This window comes from Ciona robusta, chromosome 3 (assembly GCF_009617815.1).
Source record: "Ciona robusta chromosome 3, ASM961781v2".
Lineage (NCBI taxonomy): Eukaryota > Metazoa > Chordata > Ascidiacea > Phlebobranchia > Cionidae > Ciona > Ciona robusta.
This window is the reverse complement of record NC_143237.1, coordinates 1827452-1855084: the sequence shown is the minus strand read 5'-3', so window position 1 is coordinate 1855084 and position 27633 is coordinate 1827452. Positions and strand designations below refer to the sequence as shown.

At 36.8% G+C, this 27633-nt stretch overlaps 4 protein-coding genes across 8 annotated transcripts; 3 read left to right on the top strand and 1 right to left on the bottom strand.

The window, feature by feature from the left end:
- The first annotated feature begins 715 nt into the window (after positions 1 to 715).
- On the top strand, positions 716 to 2789 carry LOC149737571 (nucleolar complex protein 4 homolog B-like). Its single transcript, XM_089875356.1, has one exon. The coding sequence runs from the start codon at positions 1027 to 1029 to the stop codon at positions 2557 to 2559; it is 1533 nt and encodes a 510-aa protein (XP_089731482.1). The 5' UTR covers positions 716 to 1026; the 3' UTR covers positions 2560 to 2789.
- On the bottom strand, positions 2779 to 11113 carry LOC149737570 (uncharacterized). Of its 2 annotated transcripts, XM_089875355.1 has the most exons (10): positions 10942 to 11113; positions 10393 to 10569; positions 9776 to 9877; positions 9469 to 9633; positions 9270 to 9413; positions 8744 to 8905; positions 8252 to 8416; positions 7580 to 7828; positions 6535 to 6746; positions 2779 to 6177 (listed from the first exon to the last, which is right to left on the bottom strand). In XM_089875355.1, the coding sequence occupies exons 1-10, from the start codon at positions 10960 to 10962 to the stop codon at positions 5862 to 5864; spliced, it is 1713 nt and encodes a 570-aa protein (XP_089731481.1). In that variant the 5' UTR covers positions 10963 to 11113; the 3' UTR covers positions 2779 to 5861. The 2 variants fall into 2 exon arrangements, with proteins under 2 accessions (XP_089731481.1, XP_089731480.1); XM_089875354.1 differs by lacking the exon at positions 10942 to 11113 and having other exon boundaries at positions 10393 to 10856.
- Positions 11114 to 11734: 621 nt separating this feature from the next.
- LOC149737569 (putative gamma-glutamylcyclotransferase CG2811) lies at positions 11735 to 14386 on the top strand. 3 transcript variants are annotated; one of them, XR_016384546.1, is made up of 3 exons: positions 11735 to 11988; positions 13057 to 13238; positions 13804 to 13942. XR_016384546.1 is itself a non-coding variant. In XM_089873803.1 (3 exons), exons 1-2 carry the CDS (start codon positions 11800 to 11802, stop codon positions 13132 to 13134), a joined length of 267 nt encoding a protein of 88 aa, XP_089729929.1. In that variant the 5' UTR covers positions 11735 to 11799; the 3' UTR covers positions 13135 to 13170; positions 13804 to 14386. The 3 variants fall into 3 exon arrangements, 2 of the variants coding, with proteins under 2 accessions (XP_089729929.1, XP_089729928.1); XM_089873803.1 differs by having other exon boundaries at positions 13057 to 13170; positions 13804 to 14386; XM_089873802.1 differs by having other exon boundaries at positions 11736 to 11988; positions 13057 to 13130; positions 13804 to 14386.
- LOC149737568 (prolyl endopeptidase-like) lies at positions 14368 to 25652 on the top strand. 2 transcript variants are annotated; one of them, XM_089873775.1, is made up of 19 exons: positions 14368 to 14509; positions 14840 to 14967; positions 15300 to 15395; positions 15824 to 15992; positions 16317 to 16418; positions 16676 to 16738; positions 17288 to 17367; positions 17623 to 17788; positions 18069 to 18164; positions 18585 to 18689; positions 19009 to 19194; positions 19575 to 19688; positions 19982 to 20130; positions 20487 to 20603; positions 20706 to 20801; positions 20970 to 21071; positions 21383 to 21599; positions 21944 to 22022; positions 23904 to 25652. In XM_089873775.1, exons 1-18 carry the CDS (start codon positions 14441 to 14443, stop codon positions 22007 to 22009), a joined length of 2121 nt encoding a protein of 706 aa, XP_089729901.1. In that variant the 5' UTR covers positions 14368 to 14440; the 3' UTR covers positions 22010 to 22022; positions 23904 to 25652. The 2 variants fall into 2 exon arrangements, with proteins under 2 accessions (XP_089729901.1, XP_089729900.1); XM_089873774.1 differs by lacking the exon at positions 23904 to 25652 and having other exon boundaries at positions 21944 to 22276.
- The last annotated feature ends 1981 nt before the right edge of the window (positions 25653 to 27633 follow it).

Sequence of the window (27633 nt, the reverse complement as noted above, 5' to 3'; positions counted from 1 at the left end):
GGTCGTTATAAACTGTAAATAAATTTTGTGTTTTACTTCTAATTGGGTATATATATTTATTTTGATTATCAGATTTTTAAAATAAAACTAAAACTAAATCTGGATAAAGGGAGCTGATCTGTCCTTCTACGAACCAAGCAAAGTAAAAAGGTCAAATGTGGAGATTTATACGGCTAAAATAACCCGAATTTGTACTGTGAACAAATGATATAAAACATAATTGTAAATGCAACTTAAGTGTAGGCTATAGTAGGGTGGGGTAAGAAGGTATACATTTTTGCTCTTTTATCTCGATTCATTTGGTGGTAAAAAACTACATTCCCAGAGTTATATACCTGAATCCTTACAACTCTAAACACGATTAGGAAATAATATGAGATATTGATGCACACGGTAGGCCATCTAACCCCCTAGTCACCTACTATCCTGGCCTAATTAAGATATCTTTTCGTTCCTGAGTAGAAAACTAACGACGTTGTAGCGCATACTCGTTTTTATTCAAAACGCGTCTTTTCCTAAATAAGTAAGATGTTGGTTTTATTAATATAACCAAGACACAACTCCGAAACAATCTGTTTCTTGCGACTCCCCAGTTAAAAAGTTGACATGAGTTTACGCATGAGTGATTACCGGGAAATCCCACATGTACTAAAGTAAGTATGTATATTAGTATATAGGTACATGCGAAATATGTGTTAGCATTAGGATAAGCTACCTATTTCTATTTTACGTCTATATATGCTCATCGCCTACTGAATAGACTGCTGTTGATGCTGTAAACAGTATATTTTGACACACAGATTGTGATTAGGTTAATAGTATCCGTACAAGTGTGCAGCCTATCCGTCACATCAAAAACACAATGTCAGTGGAAGTCAGGGTTTATGGCTATAATGACTTAACGGGTAGATTGTTTACTAGATCCGTATTTTTAAAGTATATTTCACACAGCTTCGCTGACTTTATAGTTGTTAACAAGTTTTATAAGTGCTTTTCTACAGAATACCTGCTATAAGTTTGTTTACAATGAAGGCTAAGAGTATATCGTCTCTCGTTGAAGGTGTAATTGCAAAGAGAAAAAATGCAAACGACCTGGTCTTGATCATTGAGAATATAACTGTGACATCCAAAGCATCTTTAGTCTTAGAAGCAATTTCAGGTGCTCATGAAATATTTGTGCATTTATTTGAATCTGGCAATGTAAGTCTACAACCTGACAGTGATAAATGTGTGACAACCACAGAAAAATATAAAGCATGGACAAATGAACAATATCATTCATACTTTGATTGCTTGTTGGCTTGCTTCGCACATGGGGACCAATCTGTCCGCAAAAGCGCTTTAGAAACTTGTGCAAAGATTATACAATGTTATGGGTACTACTGTTGTACTTCAGCTATAAGGCTTAGTGTTCCAGAAGAACTTGTAAAAAAGGTCACAAAATGTCTGTTGCTGCAGAACGAGTGTTTTGATGAGCTGCTTCAACTTTTAATTCGGGAGTTTTTTAAGTATGGTGATATTAGATACTTTGTAATGAGAAGTTTATCAACAATTCTATCTGATGTTTACAATGTTGATAATCAACAGAAAAATAACTGCTTGATTTTGTTGGAAAGCGTTACATCACTGATGCCTAAAGAAGACAGTGCTTGTTTAAATTCCTACATACTCGCATATGAAAGTAAACTGCATCCTATTTCAGAAGAAATAAGGGACAAATTTATTTCTGAGCCCCCATTTCAAATATCACAACATCGTAAACGCTTTGGTCAAATGTGGCTTGAATTTCTGAAGCTGCCACTCTCTGGTTCTCATGTGAAAAGGGTTTTGGTTATTTTACACGCATCATTGGTTCCTAACTTTTCCCAGCCACGATTGTTAGCAGACTTTCTCATCAACACATACAACCGGGGTGGTGGGCTTTCATTGCTATCCCTGCATGGTTTATTTGTCCTCATGCATAATTATAACCTTGATTATCCTGACTTTTATACGAACCTCTACACGTTGCTTCACCCAAGAATATTTTCTACCAAGTACAAAGCAAGATTCTTTCATCTGTTGGATTTATTTCTGTCATCCACACATATACCATCATACATGGTTGCTGCTTTTGTTAAGAAACTTTCCCGTCTCAGTCTTATTGCTCCTCCACATAGTATAAATACCATGGTGAACATGATACTTAACTTGATGAGAAGACACCCAAGCATGCGACATATGATTCACTGCACTGACAAGGAACATGCAACCATTACCACGGACCCATATATTGAAAATGAAAAGGACCCAGCACTTTGCAAAGCCACTGAAAGTTCCCTGTGGGAGCTACACACCCTTAAACACCATTACTGCCCAAAAATTGCAAAACTTGCTTCGGCTAAATCACTTGGTACAAAAGAAACCGACATTCATGAAAATTTGGAAGATAATTACAAAGATTTTTTTGATGAAGTTGTAGAAAAAGAATTTAAAGAAATTCCTATGAACTACACACAACCTAATACTTTGTTCTTTGGTCAAGAAGATGAGACAATGAATTTGTGGACAGGAATTTAATTATTTCCTAACACATTTATTCAATACTTTATGTCAGCAATCATATTAATTATCATTAATAAAAAATAATATAAATCAGTGCATTACAATGAAACCAAGCAACTACAAATATTGAATTAAATGTTTCCATTTATAATGTCTTTAACTAAACACTTGTTTATTTATAGTAGCTTCAACTTTTCAACCTGGCACGGCTTTCTCTTACAGAATAAAAGCGGATGAAACATTAATATTAACGAATTTTATTTAACAGAAATCAATTTTCGGTTTAAATGGCACGGATTTTTATTGAATGAATGAGTGTAGCTTACGGCGGGGCAACGGCAGTCAGTATAACACAGGTGTTCTATTTCATACGCTTCGTGCCGCTTAGAGCTGTATCGTTGTCGGTGACTTTTATTTTAATTTGACAACCCATAAGGGACGGCTGAGTGGAGGAATTGTCGTTAAGTATCTTGCATAGGAAATGTGCCCATAATGGTTGCAGGGTCGAGTTTCGACACGTGAACTCGATAACCACGTTTCCATAAGGCAAAATGTTTTCTTCGGGTTTTCGTACTGATGGTTGATGTCTTCGAAGATGTATCGTGCGTCTGAATTCCGTGTTCGTTGTGTTTTTACCAGATACATAGACCGGGACGAGTGCAATACGACCATGACAACGCAATGCACTTCGCCAGGCCTAAGTATGCAGGTACAGTTTATAAGTTTGGGATTTCCTTTAATCGGTTACAAACATAGAACTAAATGAGCAGTACTTTAAAAAGCAGTTAAATTTAATGTGAAAAATCAAATTTTAAATGTTGGTAAAGGCGACTGGCTTAGTAGGAATATAAAACCCGGCAAAATGTCACATTAGCGCCTTGTTTGATTAGCAAACATGGAAGATTGACATAGCCCTTCAAATGCTGATAAAGTCTCATTGTATTAAATATTAAAATAAATAATAAAAGCTCAGAATCAAATTTTTCACTAATACGTTTGATCAGTTAACTCGAGGCACGAATAAGCGAAATATAAGCTAAGAAGTAACTTATTGATGCGTCAAACTGTTTACCAATTTGTGACAAAAGTAACCGCGATCGGCCGGGACAGGTGCAATACTGTGTTTGCTTAAGTATGATACACCAAACACGACCTATCGAAGGCACCACAGATGAGGTTGGGTTGTAGTAAAACATAATCTAAGATAAATACAGTAGTTAATATAATAATAACAGTTGAATGCCTCTCTTCGATTATGGTAGCGACGATTTTAGACTATTTAAAACTAATATAAAGACAAAACGACAGTCGCTAAAGTACGCTTATGGTTTAAAACACGTTTAGGCTACACTTAATTGTTGAAAAGAAGCGGGGTTGCTATGTTTAATACTCCCTATTTAGGTTCTAATGTGATAAGTTGCTTTTTTATACCACCCTAAGACCGGGACAAGTGCAATATCCTAATCGATCGTGCTCTTGTACCAGCCGTCGAGTAATATATAATCAAACTTCACTAAAGCTTCTCCGTAGCGCTATGACTATAAAGACCTGTTCTGACTCCCAAGCGCATGTTGCCTCTCAACTAACTCAGCAGTGTAAATTAGTTCCACCCATAGAGTCACTTAATCTTGTTTTCCGTCGCACCACGACCCAGACCAGTTAAGTTTAAAGGTAAACAAGGCCGACCACCGCGTCGTTCTCGGCCTAAATCCGCGGGTATGTGGTCGCCAAGACTATAGTAACCAACCAACGCGGTTATTCGTTTTTTACTTCTCAGTTTGAAGAAGACATTTCGAACAAACAGCCAATAGGAAGACAACGCTAGCTAAGCTATAGTAACTGCCGATTCACACAGCTAGTAACAAAGCATATGAGAACAGCCACGGTATCGACTTACCCGCAGAAATCGCGGCAATCAATGGACCAGCGTCACTCGAAGAAAAGAAAGTTCCAGTTTTAGCAATTATCACATCAAAGGAGAACAAATGGCGGGAGTGTCGAGCATTGTGTTTTCGTAAGAGAGAAACACAGGATCGAATTCCTTCTCGTCCGCCGCCCGGCTCGACTTACGACGCCGCTTCGAGACAACTTCGTTATGTGAGAAATTGGACACTTTTCGTTAACGAACGAACTAAGACGCAACAATTGTGGTGCGAATTACACGACACGTTACTATTTTTCTTTAGCTCACAGCTGCCAAATTCCAGTCGCTGTAGAAGCGTTTTTCTTCAAATAAACACTATACCTGCTGAGTGGGCCTGGAATAAGGAATTGCGATTCGAATTGATTGTGTTTGTCGGGTAATCACATCGCCAAATAAAATTAAACCGGCTGTTATACAGTACTACCTCGCCACAGCAAAAACAGATTTTACTTGTTCTTCAGATAATTGGCTGATAAATAAACAAAGAAATGGGCTAACTAACTTTTATGTTGACCATAGTTACCTGGTGTTTAATAAATCCCAACCTCTTATAGCTTCGCCTTTTATTGTTTATAGATTATATGGAAAACAACATGGAATGTTCTTGTGTTAATACAATAGGCTATACGCTTTTCGTAACAAATTTGTACGGCACTGTAATATCAAATACATGCAAAGAGCAATGCATTACTCTAGTTCGACATTACATATATTTACCACCAAAACCCAATAAAACAAACAGAATTCACGTTTATATATAAGTAGTAAGGGGTAAGATGGGACACCTTTAGCACATATTATCTAAACATCCTGCTGATCGTGTTTAAACAATTAACAACGGTCTATGAGAGTCGTGAAGATACAGTTTCGTAATTCTTTGAATGTTTTTAGATTACTATAAAATGGTACGAGAAAATTAAATGAAAGGAGTCCCATCTTCCCCCAACCTACTGTATAGTGACTATTTACAACACTCATGCATTAGAATTAATAAATCTGTTTTAAAACCGTTAACTGCAATCGCGTCGAAACAGTGAGTTTTTACGTATACCCCGATACAATGAAATATAATAAAATGGTTCTTATTAATTCTTTATATAATAAGCTATAGCTCTGCGGGGTAAGATGGAATATCGTTAGCATATAAAATTCATATTTTCTGATCGTGTTTTTAAGAACTACTGACATGTTTATGGGATCGCGAGGATCGGGTTATATAATTTTATAAATATTCTTTGTTTATTACTAAATGAGACAAAAATATAGAAAAGAAAAGGGGTCCCATCTTACCCCACCGAACTATATACTGAATAACACCATACGAATAGTCAAAGCTAATGAAATATTATACTGTTATAGGAGTCATAAATACAACACACTGCGTGAGTGTTGATTAGAAACACACAGACCTAATCATCTGGTTGACCGGGATGAGCTGCATGTTGGTTGACCTTCCTAGCTCTCCCTCTCCAGCGCCACCACGCGACTCTGTGTAGGAATCAATCGCATCCGGTGGCGGAAGTGGCACGACAATTGGAGGCTCGGTTTGGGAAAGTTGAGAATCGAGATCTTTTAGGTTCAGTTTCCATTGGCGAGATGCTTCGATAGCGGATTGCTCGGTTTGGGGATTAAACTTGTGTTTGGTTGAAATAAGACGAAGGTCTAAGCTCCAATCCGGGATAAAATCCACGAACACATTTTGAAAGCATCTAGTAAAAAAAGCAACACAATTACACACCGTGTGCTGGCAAGTATAGGTAAGGCAACTAAAACGGTTTATTTAAAGATTTTATGTTCCAAAGTTTGTAAGAAAATATGATGTAATACATGTATGCAGTTTCTATACCGGTATTGTGAAATTAAGCGATGAATATTTATTAGGAATAACGCACACAAAACCTGTTGGTAAAAGGGAAAATCCGGCCTTCATCCAAAGTGGTGCGTCTCGCCACACATAGGACCTCACATATAGAATGTAATGTACATTGGGGTAATAGGCTTATTTTGGCCCTCATCCCAGATCTTCGACAAGGGCCCCATATAGATAGTAAATGATTCTCACTTACCTTGTTCTCATGATATCACGAGACCTGAGTAGCTTGACCGGGTTGTCCCTGAACTCCTTGACGTATTTCACCTCTGGGTTTTCCCCAACTATGGTGTCCCAATGGTAAATATTGGACCATGGCTCATACGGACTTCTGATCGCCATGCAGCCGAACTGGCGGGCAAAGAATCGAAGGAAAGTCTCATGATCGCAATAATGCACGATAGCAACCTGTACAGAACAGTTCGTACTATATATATAAGGATATTATTTAAAAGCTGGGGTAAAATAATTTATGTTTTCTTTTTTATCGCCCCATTCGGTAGTAAATAAAGAATATTTAATTGTTAAAAACACAACGAAGAATTGGAATATGGTATATTAAGTATAGTAACGGTATTGTCTTGCATCACAGTACTATTTATACATTTATTGCAGCAGCTTCACAGAGCCGGTGCATCATAAATGTGTGTATGCTTTAGTGGCAAACGTATTTTCCGCGCTTTAATTAGAAAGAAACGTAAAATTCTATGATATAAATTTTCACAGAAAATAGGCATGTTCGGTTATTCGTCGGAAACTAACAGAACGAAACGTAAACACATGATGATGTTTTATTCGTCGATTCACAACGTCTGTAATTTTCCACAGAAAACCCGTTTTACTTTAGTAAAAGAGATACACACAACGACGCGTTTAATCGCATTTAACCCGTATATTAGTTTAGTTATATTTTAGTCTCAATAACACTGCTGTATATTCCACCTGGATGAGGCCCTGCATGCAGCGTCGCACGCTGTAAGACATGCTGAGATTAAGGCGAGAATTGTCTCATTACACTCCAAAAATACTGTTGTATGGAACTTCTTAATCGGGATTAAAAACATATTTAGCATATAGTGCGCCCCATCTGTATAGTCAATGTAATCTATTTTTCCTTGCATGACAGAGCAACGACGGTCGTTTTACTACCGATGTTCTGTTTCCTACACCTTGTGCCCACTTACGAGTTACCATATGTGTATTTTTTTATGTCCAGGCGCCGTGGTCCAGGCCTAATTTACCTGGTGTACGAAGGATGCGATACAATCAACCATGCTAGCGTCACGAAACCCAGGGACATGAGTCTCCATTATCTTGGACACTGACTCCCATTCTGTGCGGTCAATTAATGGAGCAACTGCTGCAACGAACTTCCGTATTACATCATAGTAGACAGCCAGAAACCGTAGGTAGGGTATTTCTTGTAGCTTGGGGTCAGACACATAGGGTGGGGGGAAGTTGCAATGAGCTGGAAGCTCTTGGTTTGTTTCCTGTAAAACAATCTTGCATGTTAATAGTGATTTGTACGTTTAATAACATGCCACATTTAACTTTTTCGAAGTGTTTATACGATTCGTATATATATTTGTATAACATAAAAAGGGCAATTTAGCGTAACAGTTATTTTCACAATGTGCACAGTTCTGCGAGGCTCGACACTGCCACCTTATGTTGTGGACTTGTGTGTTTTTGGACAAGACACTTCACAGCAATTGCCCCAATCGTCAGCCATACATAAAAACACATTTATCACCCACAAAGTACCTTACATGGTAACTCGTAAGCGAGCACAAAGTTTGAAACAGAACACCTGTGTTATAACAATTGTCGTTGCCATGCCATGTCACGAGCATAAAGTTACAAATAATTATGTTACTGCCACAAACCGTGCAGACAACAAGAAGCCAGCTTACTTTTTCCTTTTTGTGTTGAGCGTGGTTTGAGTGATAGTACTGGTGGCATTTCTTGGCAACTCCTTCAACAAACTGCTCAACTGTGATGGGGATCGGTTGCCAAAAGAAGAAATGTCTGTCTAGGATCGACCTCTTGTTGTTCGTTGCCTTGCAAACGTTCAATGCCTGCAAATAACTCGTGTCAACCATAAATGACATTGGACATATTTGGTGGAAGGGTTAATTGTTTTATTAGAAAAAATAAATATATAACAGGGACACATCAGAGAAAAGATTCATCCCGAATAAGGTTTCATCATTTTCTAGCAATCATGACTCGACAGAAATAGACCACCGTAAACATTTTACCATTTGATGCTTGAAACACAGACAGGCTTTGTGTTTGTAAATTAACATGGTTAACCTGGTACCATGACAAATCGGGTGTAAAACCGTCCAGATTTTAAATAGGTCTTAACATTTTCCGTTGGAATAATAAATATAAGTTTGTACCTGATGGTTGATTCTCTCAGTGAACTGAAAAAATGGTTTTAAAAATCGGAAGAGGAAACTTGTGGGTTTGAGATATCGCTTGATCACCATTGTCATACTAGAGGGGAAGACGAAGTGAACATGGTTGTGTGAAAGCCCGGGTGCATAGTAAGTCAAGCACACCTGTGGTGTATTGATAATATTGTAAGTTGGGGTAAGATGGGTCATGGTTTCGCTCTCTTTTAATGTCCCATTTAGTACAGCAAACAAAGAATATTTGCAGATTTGTTTAACTGTTTGCTTATACGACACCAAAAGAAAGAACGTTGATAATAGGTATAAAACACGAATGGGAAACATGGGATATTTATCTTCTAACTGTATCCATGTTACCCCACAGCACTATAAGTGCCTAAATCGTATTACAGCGGAAACAGTGTCACTTTCCACATCTAATAACTTTGTTGATGATGTATAGCTGCTGTCATAGTGGTTCTGGACACTCTTGGCCTATTTAGCCGTTTCGATTAAAAATCAATTAGCTTACTTGAGCATGTAGCTTTGCTAGTTTCCACTCGGCCATCTGCTTTCCTTCGCAAGGCCACGATATTTCCCGATCACCAGTGAATACGAGCTTCATCTTTGTACAGTCTTTGCTAAACCACACTTCTCTAGCGTCCCAATAAAACCCCTATATAAAAATTGTCATCACTTTTATTGTGTAACTAGTTTTATATGATACTTACCCTGAACAAGTAGAAATCGTCAAAACCTTCCATTTTCATCCTGTACATCTCACTGTCTTTCTCCCATGTGAGAGAATGTGCAAACACGCTGCAGAGCAGTGAGTAGCAAAGGTCTTGCTCGGATATAAGGCCAGTAGTTTGACCGCGAAGTAGGTATTTCGAAAGCTAATAAAGAAATATACGATTATGTATAAAAACTGATGCCTCTTAGACTCCAATCTTTAGAATTATTAGACTTGTGCAACAATGTACACGTTGATACGTTTATAATGTGTTTGCCATCTTATATAAATGCGTCTTTACTAACCTCTCGGGCCGTCCACACAGACATTCGGTACAGATAGGTTGGACTTCTATGTTTTATGAACGACAGTTCTTCCTTTGTAGAAACTTCAATAATATCGCTGATCTGTAACCAAAGTATAATTACGGGGTAAGATGGTTATTGCGGTTGGAACATGATATCCCATATTTCCTTACCAGGATATTTACAATTTACACACATTTATATAGCCGTGAGGATATGATTATATAGTTTTGTGTATAGTTTTGTATGTTTTTTGTTTTACTACTAATAAACAGAGCAATAAAATAGAATGAAAAATGTACCATACTACCCCAAACTATACTAAAATGTATCTCAGAGGCTACAAAATTTGAGATAAGGAAGACTTTATAATATTAGTTATACCTCTGTTCCGAGTACCTCCGATAATAGATATATTGTAATTGATATAAAAATTATTTATCTCTTCAGTTACAGTAAAAAAGATTAGGTTTAACAAAATCAGAAAGGGTTTTAGCAGCAAAGCGACAGTCGTTAAAAATCAATAGGCGGGTAAAACCATTAAATAAACGGGTCAAATAAAAGCGGAACTGGCTGTGCTAATCCCATAATTTAATTACGGGCATTAAAGGCCTTACCGGATTTTTCCTGCTGATATTTCCAAGCTTTCCGTATTCTTTGTAACCGATCCCTGTCCATATTTTAAACATGCAGGTAAGACGAGCCAAGTAGGTCATGAGCATGCCGAAGATGAAAAACGGATAGTAGATGAAGACGCATAGTACAAATGTGAGAGTCCTTTCTGCTATTCGTCTCTGCATGTTTCGTTTAAAGGTTATACTCCCAAGTTGTTTTGTACTTTTCATTGACGCCATTATGTCTAAACACTAGCAAGATATTTTCTTGCACGAGCAACTAAAAACCAACAAGATAATACTTCTCAAACAAGACGCAGGCCTAAACTGCAAGATCATTTACGCAATACAAACAACCAGAACGAAATCGTGGCAAATCTTAAGTTGATAAATGGTGAAAGTAAGAAATCTGACAACCGGACGATTTGTTTTCCATTTATCACAGACATGGCTGAGACTTAGCACACGAATGTTTGTGTGGACCACCCCTTTACCGACAGTGCGAAGAAAAGAACTTAATGCTAATAAATAAACCAATATACATTCCCTTACCTTAAGAGCAATGACAGTCATTTTGTCTCGGTAGGCTATGGACTATTATGCAAAAATAAATCCTTTGAAGTTAGGCTCCTTCTCCTCTTGATTCGAATGCAAATAGGATTTGCAACATAAATAAATCGGACCGTACTGATCTGTTAAGCTGTAAGAATAAAAAATAGGTTTGCAGTTCAATTATTTATCAATAGAACGGAAATGCGGGTTGTTGTGTAAGTGTAATACTAGGAAGGCCGCTCACGTCACTTGATTCTGTTGCTGCACCAACAGACAGAATACGCCGCTCGCTTTTGCAAACGGCAATAATATTTACTCGTTTGCCGACAGTTATACTCCTACATAATATATCGTGGCTAATTCGTATGGCGTCAGGACCTCTAAATGAGAATATTTAAAACCATTGGCTCATTTCCAACGCGTGCTTGTTTCACGACACCAGTCGTTTCGTATAGAATGGTGGAAGCTGGGACACCTTTGGCAAATAACATAAAAACATTCTGATCATATGTTAAATATTTAACAACCGTCTATGGGAGACGTGAGGATACGGTTTTAAAAAATTTCTGTTTACTACCAAATGGGATGAGAAATTGAAATGAAGAGGTGTCCCATCTTTCCCCACTCTACTGTATATTCATAACTAAAGCATAAAAAACATAAGCAGAGTACTGTAATCACCTAATATTTTCAGAGTATTGCAATCACGTAATATAAAAAAAGTAATATTTTCGTTAAAGAACACAAAAAATATATATTTAGGGGTGCGTTCTCGGTCCAGGGGAAATATTTAAATCACTACATACGTTTTCATGTAATCATTGTTGTTCTTCTTCTTTTAATTTTAGTTCTTCAAAAATGCATCTAGTTTATGTGTATGGAACTTTAAAAACAGGATTTCCAAACCATTATTTAATTTCTGATCCTGAAAATGGGATTGCTAATTTCTTATACGAAGCAAGCACCGTAGAAAAGTTCGCTTTGGTAGTTGGGTCTCCGTTTCACGTCCCGTTTTTGTTGCAAAACACAAACCATGGAAAAGGAAATGTAAGTTAATTGGCCAATGTTTGTTGTTTAGTTTGATGAAATAAATAAAAAAATATATTGAAACTTTATGATTCTGTTTGTTATGTAGAAGCTTTTGCCTATGGTAAGCAAATCATAATGACAAAGCACTTTTTGGGGTATTTTTAAGAAAATTTAAACACAAACGGGAGGTAATCCTTTAGCTGGTGGCCACCTGAAATTTTGGTTTCAAAATGTTCCTTAGGTCTCACTGATACCCACTGTATAATTTTTTTTTGAAAAAACTCGGGCGTTCGTGTCGAAAATTAACTTTGAAAGTGCGCGAAATCGTGCTGCGTCACCGTATTTTCCACATCAGCCGTTATGAATTAAACCAAGGTTGGATTATTACGTCATAGAATGCGTATTGTTACGTTTGATTCCTACGTTAAAACAGTGGGGAAAAACAAGGCTATACCGTCTTATAACGTATGTAATATACCACTATTGTGACGTAACAGACCGCGATTGTGACGTAATAAATCGTTAACCTTACGCAAATCAGACGAATTACGGTGACACAGCATGTTTTTGCGCATTTTTAAAGTTAATTTTCGACACGAACGCCCGACTTTTTTGAAAAAAAAATTAGACAGCAGGTATCAGTAAGGGCTATAGAACATTTTGAAACCAAAATTTCAGGTGGCCACCAGCTAAAGGATTACCCAAACGGGATACAACAGTGATGAACACATAAACCAAAAATATATTCAATTGATAGAGAAATGTCAAATTGGACATAAAGTTATTGGGCATAAATAACTTTTTCAAATTTAAGCCACTCTTTGTGCATTATGCACAGTTTTCTTCCAAATACACCTTCATTTGTTTTTAATAAATGCAACTTAATAAAGTACATTTAAATTGACTTTTGTGTTTATTAGCTTTTTATTTGACATGTTTACTTTAGTAGTTGTTACTCTCAGTGTGTTTTAAACAACTCTCTTTTTGCTGTTAATTACTTTATTTTCGCATTTTTTATTGAATAAATGTTCGCTGAATTACTCGAAGAGATAAAATGAAATTTAAGTTATGTCAATGTTCATCCAGGTTATAACTGGCGAGTTGTACGAAGTGGACGACAAAATGCTCAAGACTTTGGACAAACTTGAAAATCATCCAACGTAATTTTTTGCTATGATAAACATCCGGCGCCATAGCATGGTAATGGGTTCAAGTTGCTGCTGTGGTGCCATTGTGGGCATATGTATCCTTGGTCAAGACACTTAAAGGCAATTGCTCTAACCCAATGGTCACTAATGAATTATCAGCTATACATAAAAAAAATAAAAAATCCAAAAAAATAATTACTTAAAGTTAAAAAGTAAGATACATAGTAACTTGTAAGCCAGCACGAGGTGTATGAACACCTGTGTTATAAGACTGTTGTTTTCCGGCCACGCGAGGATAAAGTTACATTCATTCTTTCAAACTAATTAATTTGTATGCATAATTTACCATGCAGTGGAACAACTCACTCCAATGTGCATGTTTGTGTTTTACATGAAGTCAATAAAGTTACCACACATGGTAGACTAGTAGTCTACCAACAAAATTCTAAGTGGGTAGATTTTACCGCCTAATTTCTGAAATAACTAATGCACAGTATTTAGTCAGGCAACTAATGTAAAATTCGCCAACTGAATTTTAGTCAAGCAACCAAAATGTCTGGTAATCATATTTTTTAAGTATATGTTTTTTAAGGTGCACCAGTTATTTTTATTATGCGACACAATTGTGCTTTAGTGCTCAAGGTATAATATTTTGTGCTAACTTTCTAACTCTTCTCACTTGCAGATTATACTTACGCAGCAAGATACAAGTGAAACGAAATACTGAAAGTGATGTGATAGAATGTGATGCATACCTGCTTACTAACTACAAGCCTGAATTACTTACTTTACCAATGCTTACTTCATATAATATTGCCGCATCAAGTAGTTATATATCACCCCAGAAGAGATCATCAAGTGAAACATTGAAATCTGTAAAATTACCCAATTAATTCTGATACAATGGTCTACTAAAGTATTTTCAATTATTGTTTTCAATAATCAAAACTTCATTCTTTATTTTCATATCAATTCCTATTTCGTTTTACATACAGAAACAATAACAATAATTGAAAATAATATATATATATATAAACAGTTTTTAAATTAAATACAGCTTTTAAATATAGTTCTGTACAATGTTTTAACTATATAATAATTAGGATCTTGTAGTATATTTTTTTTATTTAAAATCTCTTCACATGCATTTCAGGGTAGATATAAATTTAGTGCAGAATTTCGATGTTTTAATGTTTAACCTGTATTCATGCTTCTAATATATTTAATTTAGGGTAAAGATGTTCTGAAATTTTGCTTTACATTTTTAGGTGTGTACATTTTGTAATTAACTAAACACTGATTTCCAAAGTCTCCTGTTAAAAATGGCTTTATTCAAATACCCTGAGCCACGCAAAGATGAAAGTGCTATTGAAAACTACCATGGTACCAAGGTTTGTATGTGTGTATAAATAATAATGTACTGAGCCACACTGAAAATTGAGCCTTAATAAATTTTATAATTTACAGCAGTTGTTTTGTTCTTTCTCAGTGTAGTTTGCTCTAGCCAAGTGGTTACTGATGAATTGGCGAAATTGTCAGCTATACTTAAAAAAAATACAAGTATCAGCAACAGCAATGTTATTATATGCATTAATTCATAAGTGGGTATGAGGTGTATGAAACAGAACATCCTTGTTATAACGGCCGCCATTGACTTACAATGTGTAGATAAATAAGTTACATTCTTTAATTAAATGTAATATGTGTATTGTTTGTTAAAGATTTCTGATCCTTACAAATGGATGGAGGATCCAGATTGTGAAGAAACCAAATCATTTGTGGCGGCTCAGAATGAGATCTCCATACCATATCTGAAGGAATGTTCAGTGCGCAATCAGTTTGAAGAAAGGTGACTAACTGTTATACATCTTTTAGCATTGTGTGGGATATTGTGACCAGTCTCCTACTAACCAGTATGACTGTTCTTATATTTATATTCTTTTTTGTTTTGTAGTTTTCTATTCCTTTGTTTATATTGGAAATGAATACCATAATTCAGGAAAAGACATTTAAATCAGTTATCTGTTATGCACATAGGCCCTAACATAAAAAGTATAGTTGCCACACATTTTGAACACAGCATGTCTGAGTGTTAGTCTACACAAATCTTTATCCTGCTTTTAAACGGTAACCGAATCCACAACTTTCTTACACTTTAAATAAAACTTTATTGGATGAAAGACTTACAGAGCTTTACAACTACCCAAAGTACTCGTGTCCAAAAAAAAGGGGGAGCAAATATTTCTACTTTTTAAACTCTGGACTACAAAACCAAAGGTAAAGTGTGAATATTATATTTCTATTCTATATGGGGGAGTTCCTGACGTTGCGTTTATTGGGTCTTTGGTGGAATCTAAAATGCAGTTTAACCCATAGTTGTTAACTGTCGAACATACGGAACCTCATTGACTTATTAAGTTATGTGACAAAGTTTAACAAAGTTGGTCTGTTCTAAAGCAGTGAGCGGTAAATCTCATAGTTTTTATCCTTAGTAAAATCGGGGGCATTGGGAAAATAGAGTTACACTAAGTGTTGTTAAACATTGGAAGCCGCATTGATTAATGTGGTGAATGAAATATACATTGGATATGCTTTTTTGTATAGGGGCCTCAAGCTGGGTTAAACCTGTTTTAAATTTTACTCTTATTTTCAAAGAGATAACTAAAAAGTCATGTCATGTTATCACACTATAAAAATCTCTACAGTGTGATGTATGTACAAGATTCCCTGGATTCTGAACCCAAAGTATTTTTTGATCCAAACAAGTTATCTGACGATGGAACTATTTCTTTGAGTCGATATTCTTTCTCTGAAGATGGAAGTAAATTTTGTTACGGTTTAAGCCAAAGTGGTTCAGATTGGGTTACATTAAAGGTGTGTACTGACTTATGTGGTATTTACATGTTGTAACTGCCTGGAGTTTAGGCCATATTTGGCCCATTATCCAACACCCAGGCTGCTTCCTTTGTTGCATTACCCATAAATACCCAAAAACATAGGTTAATTATGTATGTTGTTAATGCACAAGTGTAACTATGGGGGTAACGTAGTTCGTGTGATAACCTTTCATTGCAAGACTACTAAGGTCGAACAGTTAGATCTTTGCACCAGTTACATTTGAAACATTTACTTAAGCAGTTTTTTGTTCGAAAGCAATGCATGTTATTATAGTGAAAAATTTTTATTTCAAATATTCAGTTTAAAGATGTTGAGAGCGGTGAGGATATGGAAGATGTGTTGAATCGCGTGAAGTTTAGTTGCATGTCATGGACACATGATGGAAAGGGGTTGTTTTATAATGTGAGTATCATAACACATGTACTTTATATCATTAATCTAAGATATTTCCTGTATTGTATCTATAGTTGTGCTTCTCAATCATAGGTGTAATGTTATGACTGCCTAGGATGACATGTTACCCCATTTTTTGAAAAAAATAACACTGGTTTGATTTTAAAGTAATAATCTGTAACAGCATGTACAATAATTTAATAATAACCATTTTTTGGAAATATTTTACAACCTTTTTGTTATTTATATATATTTTTTTTTTTCAGTCCTATTTGGAACAGAAGGGGAAAGCTGATGGAACAGAAACAACTTCGAATGTTGATCAGAAGGTAAACGTAAACAACCTTGTTTGTTTGAACATGTGTGGAAGTTAATGTTAACAACATTATAGTTGTTGGTAAACTTTAGGATGTTTAATGCAGAATAAACAATTGTTTGAAACGTAACAAACAACTTTTATTTATGGTGGGTTTGAGTAAGATGGTCAAGGTTTTCATTCTGTTATAAAATATATTTCATTTAATAGTAAATACTGAATACAAGTATATGTACAGAAATAAATAAACGCATCCTCACGATTCCAAAAGAATAAAAAGACCATTGTTAATTTAAAAACATGTTAATAAAATAACTATAAGCTAAATTGTGTGCTAAGTATAAGTTACCCAACTCTACCATATATAAAGTTCGAGCAGTAACTTGTTTAAAAACTTGAGAATGTTGGCTCTGTACCCTGACACTCATAACAACCCATCGAAAAGTTGTGTGATGCATATAATGTGTATGATTTGTATGATTGTTAGTAATTAAGCCCTTAACTAACTAATGACAATCCACTAATCCAAGTACTGCTATAATTTTTAATTTCAAACTTCCAGTTATTTTACCATCGGATAGGAGAAAAACAAGAGAGCGATATACTTTGTGCTGAATTCCCTGAAAATCCTAAATGGATGAGGTATGCTTGATGACATTATATGTTTTAATAAACCAGGTTCTCCCATTATAATAGCGTTACCCTGCTGTTTTAATTGTTTAAAACACAATCAGGATCTTTTGATATTATGTGCTAAAGGTGTGCTGTCTTCCCCACTGTATTATACATTCGTTATGTTAGCCTGCAAAACTGTTCATTTTTGTTGTAAATATTCTTAGGCATTTAATTTTCTAAAATATGATTTCTTCTCAACATATGCAATGCTTCATGTTTTAGTGGTGCTGAAATATCAGATGATGGAAATTACATCATCTTGCAAGTTTCAAGAGGTTGTGACCCAGTGAATCAACTATGGTACGCGGATATCAGGGAAATGGGGGGGCGGATTACAAAAGGCTTCACCTGGGTGAAACTTGTCGATAACTTTGATGCAGAATATGATGTAGGAAATGTTCTTATATTTTATAATTTGTTCTATTTTATTATAAAACGCTCATCTGGCATTTATTTGCGTATCGATAAACAAAATACAGTAAGGATCTGATGCTTTGAAAACTCAACAAACAACAATGAAGGCTAAACACTTGTGTAGTAAAAGCTATATATTTGGTCTAAATGGCGCGGGCATCGTCAATCTCTTATTCAAATGGAATCATTCTTGATTTTTGTCTGTTACATTTTCATATCACCAGATTCTTAAAGTTATGTTATGTTTCCCACAGTACATTACCAATGAGGAAAATGTCTTCACTTTCAAAACGAACCTTGATGCTCCAAAATACAAACTCATCACAATTGATATCAATAATCCTGATATGGTGAGTGGGAACATATTTAGTGACGTGAGTGGGAAAAATAAAGGTTTTTTTTCAAAAAATTTTAATATCTTTTTGATTTGAATTTTTTTTTTTAAACAGTGGGGCCGCAACTCCAAAAAACCCTGCCCTAACTGCGCCACTGAATATAGGTGTCTATGTGCAGGGCATGGCTATCCTCAGAAGGGCAAGCCTTCATCCTGAGAACTTTTCAGGCTTAAAGCAGTTCCTGGCTTTTCAATTGTAAAACCAGTTGATTTACGAGATGCTCTCAGAAAAAATATACCAGAGAACTGTTATAACTGTTATAACTATTCTGTTTTATGTCTTTTTCGAAAACCTAGGATTTTTACTGCAATGTCAGTTTAGGAAAAACTTGGAACGAAAAATTTTCAGAATTTTTTTAAATTATTTTCTTTACAGAAAAATTGGAGAAATCTTATTCCCGAGCATGAGAAAGATGTGCTTGAGTGGACAGCTTGTGTGAACCAGAATAAACTGGTTGTGTGTTACTTGCGTGATGTTAAAGTAAGTTTGACTGTTTGTGTTGAATCACTTTGGTATGTCACGATTCTTCTGTAGCTTTAGTTGAGCTGGAAGCATTAATCCAACATTTTCTTTATTGTCAAAACGTATCATTAAACGGTAACAGTACAGATGCAGTTCATAAGTATGCTGTATTGTACACACTTTTCACTCCATTTTATAAAGTGTGTATTGTTTATATTTCTTTGTAACTTTGTTTTAAATTTGAAAAGTATTTCTTTACAAATTTGAATGAAATGATCTTAATTTTATTAGGCAAAAGTATTTGTTCTCCAACGTAATCAATAACTCGTGTATCCAGAGCGTCTTGGAACTACGCCACCTCGCGGACGGCTCTCTCATAAAACAGTTGCCGCTAGATGTCGGTAGTGTTGTAGGTTATTCTGGCAGGAAAGATCAGGATGAGATTTTCTATATGTTCATGTCGTTTCTCACACCAGGTGTTATCTATCGTTATGACTTCAACGACCAGAAGCCAGAACCGAAGGTATAAACTGTTAAATCTTTATTCCTGTAGAGATAAATAAAAAAAGTTACATGAATTCAGCCATTTGCGACAGTTAATAAGGAAATGATAATAATACACTTTTCTCATTTTTTATAGATTTTGTTTAAATCTAACGTATTGTTTGCTATGTGGGGTGGCTACTTCAAGGTTATTGTTAATGATAATGTTTATCCAGTTACATGCTTATTATTCGTAAGCGTATACGTTAAAACGATCGTAAAACTTTGTATATCGTTAAACTACTTCATATCAAAAACAACAGTTTTGAAGAATGTTTGAATGAAAAAACTAAATTTGAAGAATAAAAAACTCCATAAACGTCACCGTGACGTAGAATTGACGTCATTTGTTCGATTTAGGTTTTCCGCAGAATTGAAGTGACAGGTTTCAACCCCGACCTTTTTACTACGAAGCAAGTGTTCTATGCAAGTAAAGACGGGACGAAAATACCGATGTTTATTGTTCATAAAAAGGTTGGTTGTGATTGAAGTTTACCGACAAAGTTACATAGGCGTAGCTCGTAAGCGGGCACGATGTATGAAACAGAAATGTTATAATGACTGTCATTGCCGCCCACGCGAGGATAAATAATTACATACATTCATTCATTTAACCAGAAAGTTACATACTTGGTAACTCGTAAGTTGGCTCACGAGGTGTATATAACAGAACATACTTGTTATAACGATTGTCGTTGCCCCGTCTTGCGAGGATAAATATGTTACATTCATTTATCTTTAACAAAGAATCAAATATCCATTTTCAGGACATTGAACTGACCGGTGACCACCCTACACTATTATACGGCTATGGTGGATTCAGTATTTCTATCACACCAAGTTACAGTGTGTCCAGGGTGATATTTATGCAGAATCTCGGTGGTTTAATCGCTGTTGCAAACATAAGGGGTGGCGGGTAACAATATGTGACTAAATTTAGACTTGAGTATTATTTTGGTCGCTATTACGTCAATGTATTTTCGTGGTATGAAAATAATACTATAAGTCCAGATGAAGCTACGAGTTTTTAAACTGTAATACTCATTTTTTTTCTTATACGTTTACGTAACCTTTTAGCAGCTTAAGCGATATCGGCATATTTTTAATCGAATATTTATAGATTTTGACTGAAACGTAATTTTTTCAATGTTTTTAACTTAAAAAATGGAAAATTTTAGTTTTAACGTGGAATTTAAAATTGTACGGAATATAGCATTGTAACTTTTGCGTTTTTAAATTCCTCTTATGCATTTTTCTATTTATTTAAACCAGTGAATACGGCGAGACATGGCACAAAGCTGGTTCGGTCAGAAATAAACAAAATTGTTTCGACGATTTTCAATCGGCTGCACAGTTTCTTACAGACAACAAATATACTCGTCCAAGCAAGTAAGTATTTTGTTGTTTTGTTAATTTTTTTATTCCGTAGATACTTTTTTTAACCTGAGAAAAGTAGTTACCATACACGGTTTAAATTTCTTGTATCTACAGACTGACTATAAACGGTGGTTCGAACGGCGGGTTGTTAGTTGGAGCTTGTATTAACCAACGACCAGAATTATTCGGGTGCGCTGTTGCTCAAGTCGGGTAAGTTAACATTCAACCCAACATAAAGTAAATTTATTTATTGAACTAATTTTTTTTAATGGGTCGCCTAAAACCAAGTTGGGAACCACTGGTTTAAACAACCCACAAGCAACCACCAGGTTGGAGCAATTGCTTTTAAATATCTTGTTAACACATATACCCACACAGTGTAATGGATATGCTGAAGTTTCACAAATACACCATCGGTCATGCGTGGACGACAGATTACGGATGTTCTGATGATTGTGACGACTTTAACTGCTTGGTAAAGTAAGTCAGCAAATAAATTAAGCATCCTCAATACATTGGGCTACTACGGTTATGTGTTGGTCGCATGCGATTTGCAATTACCATCTAGACGTGTTTCTAAATTATTCAATTTAAAAATCGTGTTAAAGGCAAAAGGTAAATTTACTTTCACAGGAATATTTAACATAAAATGTAATGGCAAGTTTGTGAGACATTTTATTAGGAAATCGAATAACAAGAAGAACAAACAAAACATAACTCTCCGTATGTGACGTTACAACTCTATAAATGACGTCATAAAAACCTTTATAAATGACGTCACAACGTTCCAGGTACTCCCCCTTGCACAACGTAAAGTCTGTCCCATCTTACCCATCCTTGCTGCTACTCACGGGCGACCACGACGACCGTGTTGTCCCCCACCACTCGCTTAAATATATCGCAACCCTGCAAGACCTCGTGGGGAGATCCCCCGACCAGAGAAACCCGCTGTTAATTCGTGTGGATACGAAGTCGGGACATGGCAGTGGAAAACCTACATCGAAAATTGTATGTTGAAATGTTTAGTTTGTGAAACGAATATTACTTGTACTGCATGGATGATAATTTAGACAAAGTATAAGTAACCGCTGGGTTGCCGCTAAGTGTCTTGTTCAATGAGCACGACCACAATAGTAGCAGCGCCAAGCCTCGATCCATGAACTCTCGGTCAGAGGCAGGCGCGCCAACCACTTAACTTTACAGAACGGTTAGGATCCACGTTATAAACACCGTGGACATAAACACAAAGTGTTTCATATAACGTTTACGAACTTGTGAACTCTGGGTCAGAGGCCGGCGCGCTAACCACTTTGCCACGGCGAAAAAAAGCTTGACTAACTTTATTCACGCAGATTGAAGAAGCTTCCGACATGTACGGGTTTATTGCTCGATGTGTGGAAGCTCACTGGAGTGATTAGTCAACAACAATATGTTAGTATTAATCTTTACCGAGTCACCTTAATAGAAAATTACTCATAAAGTTCAATCTACGTCGCTTAACTGATGGTACTTCTTCGCTACCTAATTCGATGTTTGAACCCATTGCGTGTATACTGTATTTAGGCAATTTTTTCGCTAGCTTGAATGTTTTTGTGTTAACAGAAGCGTTTCATCGGTGTGTGTTGAGTTCATTCATTTAATTTGTCGCGAAACGTTTTATAATAAATCGCTTGTGGTATATTATATACTGTAGAAGCATTTTTCATTTCCGCATATATAAATGTAGACACAACTTATACGAGTAGGATATTTCAGCTTCGTAATTGTCGAGGTTCGCGGTTTTGGTCGGCGTTGGTTTGTAGATGTAGTAAATGGCACAGTAGCTTGACTTGGCTGTGTGACAGCGGCGTATGATATTTCATCAACGAGGAATAGCCACACCTTCGCCGAGTAATGCTATAGCATAATTATCGTAATGACCACGCATCATGCTGGTCTTAAACCCGGTTTAATACGAACTGCACACAACGTGCGGCGTTCACTTTTTAACTCTGTGCCAAGCATTGCGCCAGATCTCGGCCGCTCGCGGAAGTTGTTTACATTGCCTTTCTCGAGAAATAACAAAAAGAAACAAACGAAGTGCGCATCGGAGTGGGAGCATTTCTCCCAAGAGGAATGAGAGAATTTGGAGCTCAGGCGATCCAAAGTAATAATAACTCGGGCAAAGTAGAACGCTCCCACCGTATTCACATCACAAGTGCTAACTACTTCCTTCTGCCGCTGAAATTAACGTCGTGTGTGTTTGATAATGTGTTTCAGTGACTTCACATCAGCATTATTTCGCGCGAAGTAAAACGCCCATAATTCGATCTAACTCAAAATGAACTATACCCAATAGTCAGCAAAGCACGTAGACCGCCAAGTCTGACACGTTTCGTATATTTGGTTTTACAACTTGCACAGCATTCGTCAGTTGTTCGTTTTTCTGTAAAACTTAAAATAAAAAATGGCCGCCAAGGTTTCTGTTAAAATGGCGGCAAGCTACAATGACGTTTGTACTGCGCGATAAGTTGTTCAATTTCTCACGCGATGCTTGAAAAAATCTTGTGTCACGTTTCGTTACAGATGAAGCTTGTTAAATGTAATTGCTTAATGTAGCGTAGCAGGTTACAGAGACACTTCAACCTTTTGCGGTAAAGCTTACACTCGACAGTTTATCTCATGCTGATTTATAATGTACTGTTACACACAATTGGTTTATAATTTAAAAGAAATATGCATTTCCTTACCGTTTTAACATATTGGTGAGCAATAAATTACAAAACTCCTAATTCATGGTAATATAGTTATGGTTAACAAAGAAAATATGAACAATAAAGTTAAAAGTTTACATTTTTTTTGTAGCACAGCAGTATACATAGTTTAAACTCAAATCCGTTTTCGAAACATTCATATTAACAGCTTTAGTTTGATGTAAAACGATTTCCTTGCCACAGGTGTTCTGCCATTTTGTTTTAGTACTTAGGCGTTTCTGTAAATTTAAAGTAAAAACAACACCATATAATGTTCAAACAAGAACGCACGTCACTTACCACAACTCATTTCCCATAAACGTCATGATTAATGTTATGTATGGAGGAATAACATGCTGCATATACAGCACATAGCTATCAGCTATGTCACGCACTGGTGGGTACCTTGTGCAAACATGGGAGGCCAGCCACACACGTGAAAACAAAACAAATGTCTTTCCCATCCGTCACACGAACGTATGCGACACTAATCACCTTACCTGGCCCGCTATTTGCTACTAAACGCAAGCCGTTTTAAAATGTTGACTTTGCTTCTAAAGGTTTTGAGTTTGTGTTTCAGATTTCTCAGCAGCAAGTACTTCAGTTCTCATTTGAGGACGGTTCTATTTGAATAAGGGACTGATGATGCCATTTTGGTCGAAATATATATATTATATAGTAGGGTGGGGTAAGACAGGACACCTTTTCATTTTATTTTATGGTTGAATTTGTTTGTAAACAAAGAAAATTCAAAGAATTATAAAACCATATCCTCACGACTCCCATAGACTGTTGAGTTTAAAACACGATCGGGATGTTTGGATATTATGTGTTAAAGGTATCCCATCTTCCCCTACTCTACTATATCTAACAGAATACAACGGTTTGGACTTGATTTTGTTGATTACATATTTTGTACCATTCGATTTCTATGTGTAATGTGCTTTAGTTATACGACATTACAATCTTCCATCAAGCAACCGCATGCTGTTGACGACGGCAATCAAATACGGCTTATAAGTCGTCTCTACTTGGTAAATCCCAGTGGTGAGTTGCGTCCATTATTACAAGAAATCCCACAGGATAAGTGATCATTATACGAAGCTCGGCCAGCAGGGTGAATCGACGAAGATGGATTTTGTTTATTTGTTACATAATTTGTTGCGCTAAATATAGCAGCACCACTGGCTGGATATATCACTTCATAGGAAATAATTAATCTGTTCGCGAGTCTACAACCCACAGATTTGAACTGTTGCCCTGCACGGTTGGCACATGTTTCAAATGCCAATAACGTTTATTAACGCGTATGTTGCCCTACTGTACCGGGTGTTCGTGTTTCGTGCAACTGCTGGAACAATCTGCCAATGAAAACTAACCCGCCTCTTGCTCGAATGAAGTTCTTAGCAAGATCTATTGTGCTCGGAGCAGGAAATCCTTTAATTAACTAATCATTCGCTTCGGTTTTATCGCGCTTGCGATCGAAGCTGGGATCCAGATTGCCCGTTGTTCTGGGAACTTCTTATCGCTGCTCGGTTTGTGCTAATCCGGCCAGCAGAGCACTAGAGCGATGTTGACTGGCTGATTCATGGGCACAACAATTCGAATGTTTGGTTACCGGCAAAACAAGCTAAGCTCAAAAAACTTAGTAAGCCAAACAATAAACAAGCATCAAACCGACCTCTCTGTCGTTAACGTTGGTTGTTATTCGAATTCGTCGCTGAATACGTCATGCAAAATTTCGTTGTAAAACGGGTATATTTTCAGAAACATTCTCTGCGTGGTAGGATATAGCAGCCCCGCAACAAAGCCGAGCGCGGGGCACGCTGTTTATTTTGAAGACATCAGTGTCGGATTATTGCGGCCACGGTGGTCAATGACTGTGGACGTGATTGTAAAGCAACAGCAGTAACTGCTTGTGGGCCTTTACTGCATAAATCAGATAAAAACGCTGGAGTCCGCGGGGCTTTCAGTCAACAAGAAACCAAACAAAATTTGTAGGACACAAAGTCCGGCTGCGAACTACACTTTTGCTTGCTATTGATTAAACAACTCCCGTGGGAAAGGCAGAAAAATAGTAATTTAATTCGCGCTTGAGGCCTGCGCGAAAAATTTAATTATTCTTGTTTTAGCTGGACGTAAAATGGTGATTTCAAGGCTCGTGGTTGCGGTTTATGTAATTACGAACTTGCTCGTCGAACCGGCTTAAGCAAAATTAAAACGAAACGCAATAAGACCATACAATTGAAACGTCTAATGCGGATATTCCTTCAGCAACTTGGCAAAATCTGGTATGCAGTTGCTTACGCTTGAATGTTTGCTGCCTGGCGTCCATTTTATAACTTCGCCGATTGTAGCAACGCACGAAAATCCATTGCGGTTAAATCCTGTTATTACCGGATATGAAGGTGATTGAGGCGGAGCAGCAGCTGTTTAACGAAATTAATTTCAGCGCTGCACAATCTAGTGATCCCAGTGTAATTACTGCGTTGAAAGGCGTGTGTGGCGGACGCGGTGTTTCGGCAAGTTGGTAATGTGTGTGCGACATCACAATGAACACACGGACACTTCTGTCGACAGTTGTCGTCGCGTGTTTGGTACAAAGGAAGTCCTTGCCCGTGCTTCGACCTGGATTGAGTGTTTCGTTTGCACTTTACCTGTCGTGTCTAATCCGCGAGGCGATACAGTTGGTCACGGTCGATAAAAGCGCATCTTGAGCAAGAAAATACACACGAATCCTTGTGTGATAAGTACAAGGTGGTAGCCGGTCTTGCCTCCCGATACAAAGTTGTATTTGAAATGTGTCTGTCAACGCCCGTTGCCTCCAGATAACTTTGGTTGTCGGTTGATTCAGTTGCTGGTGCGTGTGTGTGCAGCACGGTTTACAAGCAGCGGCGCACCGTGAGTGTATGTGCGTGCGCAATACGAGTGATGGATTTCCATCCAGACCCAAAGACTTATTAAGGCCGGAGCCGAGCGCCGCCTTTGTATTTAGCACGGCGTTTTTCAATCATTTCTTCCAGCCGAGTGAAGCTAAAAGCAGGCGACTTGTTTATAATCGGCCCGATGTTCCGTGAAATCCTGCGATCGTTTAAACCGTGCGATTTAGGGCGCGGTACTGGTTGGCGCAATCTCTTCATTAGAAAACCTCCGTGAAAAAACATTGTTCAATTGACTAATGCTTCGGCAACTTCAATATTGTATTCCAAACACGGCTATCTTCGTTTAAAACAATCCATCAGCCCACCGCATGATTGTCAGTGTTTCTAAACAAAAACCTGCTCTGTGTCAATATATCGAATCGATCGTTTGTGGGCCAGTGTTTATTATTAATCCCAAACGTATAAATTTACAGTTACGAAAATTTTACCCCATATTTTAATATGTACTCAAAACTTGCTTTAAATTAAGGGAAAATTGAACGAAGAATCGACATTATTTAAAACCGATGTAATGCAATTGGCCCGTTTAAATTGGACTGGTAATCGAATCCCGCTCAAACTGTTGATACTGCACGCAATAAAGGCTCGGTCTCAGCTTGCTTATTTGCGGCCCTTCAGCGTTGAGAGTACTGACTGATCTTATCAGAGTTATCAGTTTTTCATGGAACAAGTGCCGTCATGAAAATCTGCGTTGTTTCGTGTTAAAGCACTCCGGTCAACTCGACACGAAAGAACTTGTGATGTTATCAGTGCTGGTTGTACCCCGATACCCCTGTTGTTTAAAACCTGCACCTTACAGTATTATAGCATCGATTGTATTAAAAATTTTTACCTTGAAATGAAATATTCTTTTCTGGTTTGTTGCATACGCCAGTAACAATAAGCCGACAGTTGCATTTGCCAAAAACAGTAAGCCAATATTGACTAATTTGTAAAACTGCTGCAGTTTGAAAATTTTATATTATTCCTTTTCATAAAATAGAGCTGAATCTTACTTTAATGACAGTTCAAAATGTTATGTCGACGCACAAGCCAACGAAGATATAGCTTGTATTAAATATTCTTTAAATTCTAAATCCAATACGGACAAAATCCGGTTACGAATTAATTTGTATTTGGTGATTTCGTGAGATATTGTAGTTTATAGTAGGTTGGGGTATGATGGTCCATATTTCCTTGTCCCATTTTCTGGATAAAGAAAAAACCTGCAGGGAATTTTCCAACCGTAAACTCACGACTCCAAAGGAGCGTTGTTAAATTTTAAAAATACTACTATGACACATTTTTACCTGCTAACGATATTCATCTTACCCCCACTGCACTATATTACAAAAATAAAAACTCCTTGGGGTTTTAAGTTGCTTTTAA